Source organism: Phaethon lepturus, unplaced genomic scaffold (assembly GCF_000687285.1).
Source record: "Phaethon lepturus isolate BGI_N335 unplaced genomic scaffold, ASM68728v1 scaffold56191, whole genome shotgun sequence".
NCBI classification, from domain to species: domain Eukaryota; kingdom Metazoa; phylum Chordata; class Aves; order Phaethontiformes; family Phaethontidae; genus Phaethon; species Phaethon lepturus.
This window is the reverse complement of record NW_010516654.1, coordinates 13,527-21,743: the sequence shown is the minus strand read 5'-3', so window position 1 is coordinate 21,743 and position 8,217 is coordinate 13,527. Positions and strand designations below refer to the sequence as shown.

Below are 8,217 nucleotides of genomic sequence, written 5' to 3'. Positions count from 1 at the left end.
CCGGACTGAGACCCGGGGTGTAAATCCCATGCCTGGCCTTGGCAGACCGTCATCTGCCCTCCCGCCTGTGCTCGAGCACATCGTCGGCGTTGTTCCTTGCGTTTTCCGCCTCTCCAAGATGGTGCCCCGGGGGAAGGGGCTGTCGTGGGGCTGGTTGACAGTTCCTGCCCCGAGCTGGGCTGACCGGTGAGACCTCCCGCCTCTGCGGCAGTCGCCCCGACTCCGAGCCTCCTCTGCTGCTCACTGCACGGGGTTTGCTGCGTGGCTGAGGGACTGTAGACAGACGTTGCTCTGTGTGTGTTCTTATGAAGCAAAGGATTATAAAAGTAGCCTAGGGAGAGCTCTAGCACGTAGATAAAAGCCAGGAGCAGGTTCTCCACGGGGAAGGAAGGAAAGGAAAGGAAGGAAGGACCTCCCTCTGGAAGGGAAGGAAGCCTGGCCTTTGCATCTCACAGCGCAGCTGAAAGTCAGAGGGTAGAGGAGTAAAGCACACTTGAGGGTTTGACCACCAAAACTTTTCATCTGATTGGTGTATACTGTTTTCCCTGCGAAGTCCTCCCTGATTTAGCTTAGCAGCATTTTGAACTAAAGGAAGAGGTAACTCACATCTGAGCAATAAAATTCTCAGTCAAAACGAGAGGGGTGAGCAGTAGCGTTAACCTAGTGCCCAAAGTCCAACCTAAGAGCTAACATAAAGTTTATTCTTAGCACTGGGAACTGCTGTGCTGACAAAAGTGCTCAGTCCTTATCAAAAGAATGAGTCAGCAGCGTGCATCTTGCTGCTGGGAGAGGTGGAGCTGCGGGGAGGTGCTGGCTCCACAAGACATACGTGTCCAGGAGAGCACTTTTACATCCTGTAAGGTTAAGGAGCTGTAGGTTTTAAATTGATAGTGCTACATGCTTACAGGGGTTATTTAAAACTTTCTGTAAATACGGTTCTTACTCCAGTAAGCATGACCTGACTGAGAGCAGACATGGCAACTGTTTCTCTGACATAGTTTCTGATCTCTTCTTGTTGCAGTCTGCGCTGAAGAAGAGACTGATGGAGCTGCATAATCAGAGTGAGAGAGCTGCTCGAGCGATGAACACTGTGAAAACAAACCAAAGCCAAACTGTTGTAAGTGGGTAACTGTTCAAAATGCTGTTGGGTTGCTTGGCATACGCTGGCCACTACGTGTTGTTGATGCTTGTGCTGTTGCGACAATTGAGATTGCATTGGCAGGAGAAGACATTATTGGGAAGGCGCAGAAAAGAGGCATTTTGGCAGAGCCAGGCAGCTCCGTGGGAGATGGGAGTAACCCAACCACTGTGCATGGGCTTTATGCCCACACGTGCTGATGCATCTGACTTGTATTGGGGCTCAAACCTGACCTTTTCTGTTGCACTGAAAATTGCATATGTATGCAGCCCAAGCTGAAGGATTAGTGAACTGTCATGGCTGCACCAGTGCAGGAAGTTGGGATGTCTCTTCCCCATAAATTAATACAACCAATCCTTGCTCTTAGTTGATGGTCGGGGTTTCTGTTAGTGCTGACGGCTGGATTGGATACGTCTCACTTGTACCATCCTTTCAGAACCAAGTGGTAGAGACAAAAAAACTGAAAAGTCGCTGGGGTAGCACTTCTGCGCTCCTCTGGAACATCTCTCGGAGGATCAGGAATTACTTCATATTAACCAGAGATGCCACATCTCCGAGGCTAACAGCTGTGCAAGTGGATGTGCGGTGTCCGAGCTCACGGTGGCACCGCCCCGTCCTGGTGCCAGGAACAGCTAGATGGCAGGGCTGAGCTGGCCTCTGCCCAGTGGCCCCTGCAACAGGGGTCTGGAGACTGACAACTGGCCTGATTTCTTGGGAGTAAATGAGTTTTCTTTCCAAACTACATAGAAATACATAGCTTTTCTATTGCCTGTTTCAAGTAATTGAAGTCTATGTGTTCCTCAAAGGCTTGGGTTTTTCTTGTAGTAAGCAGTACTTTTGTCCACAAACTGTTCTTCTGAAACCAGTGTCTGTCTGTTCTTGTCTGCTCCAGGAGACAGCTTCCAGAAAGAAAGATTTGATCAGAAGTGAGTTTTCAGAAATTAAAGCTTTAATCGAAGAAAAAGAAAATTACACCTTAAAAGTAATTGCAGATGAAGAAAAAAGAGTTTGCAATAAGTTTGACTATGTTTATGGTATTCTGGGATCTAAGAAGAAGGAAATTCAGTCCCTCAAAGATCAGATTGAGATGGCACTGACTGAAGGTGATGACGTTCTGTTTTTGAAGGTAATATGTCCTTTAGATGTGAATCCAATTCTTTGTGTTTCTGGAATGCAGAATCACAAAAACCTGCTGTGGTAGTCCTGCTCTCCAGACACTTTCAGTCAAATGACAATGCAGTCGTGTGCAAGAACCTGCTGTGAAAGGATGTACTGGCAAGTACACAAATATCAATGAGAGGGTGCTGAAAGGAAGTGGTGTCTGGTAACTCCCCCCAATTCAGCCTCTGCCGCAAGCAGAGGGGCCAGTGAGAGAACACATCTCCATGAGGTGTGGCAGCTCCATGCCGTGACACCGTCTAGTAGATCTTTCTCACTGCTTTAGATATCAGTTGAGAATTAACTCATACAGGTTGCTCCTGAAATCCTGCCACGGGTCACGTCTGACTAGCCCTTGCTCCTTTGAATTTGAGATGAATGCACAAAACCCAAGTAACACAAGTTACTTGGCTGTGTTTTTCTGTGTCTGCCACACAAGGTGTTCTGCATGAGATCTTCTCTTTCTCATTTCAGAGAGCAGCAGCACTGCAACAAATGTCAGCAAAAGATGCTTTCGTCCCTGTAATTGAAATGGACCAAAACTTGATACAGTCCACTTACCAGTCTGCCGTTAACCTTAAAGACATTGTGAAACTTTCAGTGACTCAGAGTAAGGAGGCAAGAGCAGAAGGTACCGTATCACTGGGAGAACGGGCATTTTCTGCCTTGGCTTTGAGTTCAAATGAGGCATCTTCCCCTTCCAATCCCAAATCCTTAAAAAAAAAATAGTGCAGCAAATACAGTTGGTTAATATAAACTGTCTTCCAACTTCTGTGGTCCTCCATTTAAAAAAAATGCTATAGTCTGGGCTAAACTAGGAGAAAAAGTATGCCAGCGTCTTTTATCTATACCTGGATACACTGATGAGTATCGTGATACTATGACCTTCTGGCACAACTCAGCCTTTATTCCTTAGGAATTTATGTTTTTATTATGTAGCAAGATTGGGTGCAGTTAGGATGTGGATTTGAGGGGAGACATAAAATGCTTCTGAGTGATAGGACTATGGTTACGCAACTGCAAAGGTGCTGATTGCGTAAGTGTTGTAGAACAAAGCCCTACTTACCCGGTTAAGCAAAAATATCTTTTGGACTGGGGCACGGGTATCTTCTATGCAGTTTCCATCTCTGCCGCATATCACTTCAGTTCTAGTTGAATGACTGAAAAATAAGATTGAAAAATGTCCTTGCTCATGCATTACTGTTCGTGGCAACACAAACCATAACGCAAAATATTGCCATTGCAGCAAAAATGACACCTGGGAAAACTAAGCCCTTTCCAGCAGCTTCTCCAAACAAAACCTTTGTTGGGAAAAAAACTCGTAAGTACTAAAGAACATAATCCCTCTCCTAACTACGGTTTTACCATTAAATAAAAATTCAAGCAGTTACTCAAGAGCTGTTTGCTCTCGTGGTGATGCAGTGATTATCTGTAGTGAGCACTTCGGCATGGGAAAGGAGGGTGTTTGGGCTATTTAGTGACGGGTGCCTTGTGAGCTGTAAGGCAGCAAGCTGCCCAGAGACGGAGGTGCACTGGCCTCGGTGTGTGCGTGCACCTGCAGCGGTGTCAGTGCAGGCTGTAAAGCAAAGCAGAGCCTCCCCACCCTCTGGTTCTTGCAGGGCTTTTTTTCATTTGTACTAAACATCTGCTGGCTTGTTTGATGGATTTGTATGTACTGAATCCTGCTTATGAGCTGTTAATGTTCTGGTTTTTTCCTCCCCCTCTTCACAAGAGCATACCCACAAAGAGAAGACCCTTTACCAGGCTCAAGACACTTTGCGGGTGGAGGCAGATACCAGTAAGTGGTGATTAATGGCAGCCTTCCTCAAATATTTGGCTGGCCACGTCTCGCTTACAGTCTAAGGCTGTGGTGATGGAGGCAGTCTTTGTGGCAGGTTATACTGGGGCCTTTCAGTGGTGTTTTGTCCAGATACTGGTATTAATGTGGCACTCCAGCCTGCTTGGAAAATCTTCCATATTCTCTTCCAAGTGTTACGAAACTACTTCTGTTACTTCCACTGAGCTCTTGACACACGGTCCTTTCCATTCACAAGTCCTGGGTGTGGAGCACTCAGCAGGGTCTGTTGTGGATTGCTGGAGCTGAATGAACTTGTAGCTCCTGTTGCTGCTCTAGAAGATCTGTTGTAAAAAGAAGAGGAACAGTCTATGTGCCTCATGGGAACAGGCTTATTACCACTTGCCCTAACACGCTGCATCCTGGAGTAGAGATGAAGCTCCTTCCAGGCTTATGACCCTGTGAAATAGGAAGCAGATAGTACATTGTGTTTCATGTGTAGCTTTCCAGTATGGGTGTATTTGTACATGGCTTCAACATGCTGGACTGTCAGCTTGATCTACTGCTGCCATTTTCTTTTTTCAGAAAAGCCATGATGACGGTGTTACAGCTGGCATAGTCTATCAGTGGTTTTCAGTCTCAGTAAAACTCACAGTTTAATTATTTTTTTCTCCCCCTTTAGAAGAGAAAAAGAAACCTGTTAAAGCTGGTGAGTCCAAACTTTCAGCACACTTATTCTAATTTTCATTGACTGCTCTTAAAAAGGTAAGTAGATGGTCACTAGTGTTGGTGTATTAAGCAAAAGTTCAACTCTTGCCCCGAGAAGGCTCTTACTAGTTGCTATGAGAGCGGTCAAGCACAGAAAGAGGTTGCCCAGAGACAACAAGGGATTTTCAAAACTTGACAAGACTGTCAGCAGCCTGAGCTAATATTGAAGTTAACCCTGCTTGGACTGGGAGGCTAAATCAGATAATCTCTAGAGGTCCACTCCAACCTGAGGGTGTCTGTGACTGTGTGTTAAGCATGCAGGGTGTCTTGTCAACTGACCTAAGTTTCTTTTCTTCTGTCGACACAGCGCCAGCCACGGGAACACCAAATGCTGCAGCTGCCGTTTCAACTAAAGAGCTTATTGACAGCTTTCTGAAGAAATCCAGAGAGGAGCTTTTGCAGTGTAAGCCACACAACATTACGTTACTTAAAGATGAACTTGCTGCACTGGTGTTATGTGCCCTCTGTAGTTATCTATCTATCTATCTATCTATCTGATGAAAATACTTTTGAAGGGGTTTAGCTTGGTAGGTTATCAACTAGTTGTTACAAATGAAGGAAAATTTTTTGAAGGAAAAGGGGGCAAGAGGCTTTTAAGTGGTTCTTTTGCCAGATGAATCAAATTTATCTTTGGTGTTCATGTGTCTTTACAAAGGTAAGTGAAATTTCCTCAGTAACCTCTTTGGTTTCCCCCAAAATGACTTCACTAGGGCAGCCTAGAAATATGATGTAATGCACTGGATTTTTCTTTGAAATGAAATGCAAACTTTTATGTGAGCCCAGTGATGGCTGGCTTAAGATGCTATACCAGATGATATACAATATGGTACACCTTTCACTGATGGATTGGCAATCTTCTGCCAGCGTATGCTCGGGTGGTGAAGAAATCCCATGGGGATTTAGGAAGGAAGGAAACCTGCCCTTCATTTGCCAGCCCATGAAGAACACAGAGCTGCAGTTGAACTCAGCAGCTATTGCTGTGGCCCTAAGAACTGCCTGCCCTGTGGAGGAGAGCAGATCAGGGACATAAACACGCACAGGAACAAGTGCCTAGGCAGGATGGTATAAATAAAAGTGCTTTGCTCCTCAGTACCTTCAGATGATTTATGTCATTGCAGATGCTGCTAACATCACACTGGATTACAACACTGCTCATAACAAAGTGATTCTGTCTGAGAGATATACCAGGATGTCTGTCTCGGACACCCCCCTGAATTATAACCACCATCCTCAGCGCTTCACTGATTGTTCCCAAGTGCTGGGGTTCCAGTGCTTCAAAAGAGGCATCCACTACTGGGAAGTGGAACTGCAGCAGAACAGCTTCTGTGGCATTGGCATCTGCTATGGCAGCATGGAGCGGCAGGGGCCGGAGAGCCGTCTGGGGAGGAACAGCAGTTCTTGGTGTATTGAGTGGTTTAATTCCAAAATATCATCCTGGCATAATGATGTTGAAAAGTGCTTACCCAATGTGAAGGCTACCAAGATTGGTGTGCTGCTCCACTGCGAGGGAGGGTTTGTGATTTTCATGGCTGTTGGGGAGAAACATAACTTGATCTATAAATTCAAAACCCAGTTTACTGAAGCCTTGTACCCTGCCTTCTGGTTATTTTCCAGTGGCACTGTTCTCTCTCTCTGCCAAGTGAAACAGTAAGGTCTTGTTATCTTAATTTAGTTCGCCTAAGTACTTACATGCAGATAATCAGTCCTGCAGTAACTCTTTGTATGTGTTAGTCTAAGAAGTCTTGAAGATTGAGACAAAAATTATTAGCTCTTTTAAGCAGTTTGGAAAATCTGCCGATTCTTTGGTCTGAATTGCTAAAGCTGTTAGATAGTCATTTAGTAAAATGTTGATGATTTATAGTAAAAACTACAATGAAAGAGTTTGCAAACACCTTGAGATTGTCATTCTAAAAGTAAAGTTATGGTACAAACCATTGTTAGATGTCTTCAGTAGACCTGTGGCTTTTCTGTGGTTTGCTGTGAAGGATCCCCAGAATTAATTTTCAGGTCTAAATGTGTTTCACGGGTAGCAGTAACCCCTTTGAGAAAGAAACAGCAAGAATTCCTTGAAAAATTCAGGTTCCAGGCTTTGAGGTAGGTCTCGGTGTTGCTGCCGACTGTTGTCCGTAGTCAGGATTTGCAATACACATGTTCTTAGTGTATGACTCCATGAGATGGTACAGAATGAACTGTTAAAATCATTAAGTTCAGGTCTTATGATGCTGTTACAAAAGCCAATATGATAAATCTCATCAGAATAGAAAAGCAGATACTTTTAGAGTTGATGGATAAGAAATGGTGTCAGAATCACCAGGAAATAAATGACATCGACTCAAGAGACTGGGAATACGCCAGAGAGTCTTTAGGAAGACACCCTGCAGAGCAGTAGTGTGCTCCCTGTAGTAATGTGGTTTGTGGGGTGAAGCATTCTGTCTCATATTCTGACCCAGAACATGCTTCACATCTTCATACAGAAGGCTCTTCAATAGTTCATTTTTTGTGTGCTGAGGAGTTCCAGGAGTGCATTTTTGGCCTGCTTAGGCAGCATAAATATGCTCTTCACGTCAAGCAGGGTCCGCTGTCATAAAGCTTTTCCTCTTTGTGAGGCGGGATATTCTCTGCTGGTGTATCTTTAGTTGTTCAGGTGGTAGAAACTGGACTTCCTACATGTTGTTGGGACTCTGATTTGAGGAGTCTCAAGACAGTGTGCACAGTACATAAAAAATGCTGCTTCCTGTCTGCACGAAGCCTGCAGTGAGACAGGTGAGTCTTTTGAAACGTACAGGGAACTAGCACAAAGGAGAATATACTTCCATTCCCACTGGAATGGGCTTTTAATTCTCCTGGTGTTCTTTGCTTTGGGTTGTGGTATGTCTTCAGGAGTCCTCGCCACGCAGATTCCTCTGTACTTCTGCATTTCTTTCTTACAACTTTAAAACAATCAGTAGGCAGTCGAGGGATTTGGATCTCATAGTTATTGGGCCCGTATCTTGTTGATGCCCCTGGACTTGCCATGCTAGCTCTTTTCATTTCTTGTAGTAGCCCATGAAGAACAGGGAAGCTCACATGAGAGAATTCCTGGACTTTGGTTTGTAAAGCTCCCCCTTATGGGACTTCGTGAAATAAAACTGCTGGCAGTTTAGAAGGGAAGTGTTAGAAGGCTCAGAGGAGCCTCTGTGACTACATTTCACATTTAGCCAAAGTGCTTTAGAGAGACTTGCAGGAATTCAGGCTTGGTGTCTCTATTTCTACTTGGTTTATAAGCTCTTAGTACTTTGTCAAGGGTAGCATAAGTCTGACAAGGCACTTCCATTTCTTTGTCCAGAATAGGATATGGAATTGATGGTGGACCTAAAAG

General features: G+C 44.7%; 1 protein-coding gene across 1 annotated transcript; it reads left to right on the top strand.

Moving 5' to 3' along the window:
* Positions 1-1,021: 1,021 nt before the first annotated feature.
* On the top strand, positions 1,022-6,510 carry TRIM25 (tripartite motif containing 25; the record flags this gene model as incomplete). The annotated part of the gene is made up of 7 exons (XM_010296115.1): positions 1,022-1,117; positions 2,031-2,264; positions 2,771-2,927; positions 4,029-4,094; positions 4,774-4,800; positions 5,167-5,262; positions 5,978-6,510. Coding segments are annotated over 7 exons (1,209 nt in total), but the record flags the coding sequence as incomplete, so codon positions are not given.
* Positions 6,511-8,217: the final 1,707 nt, after the last annotated feature.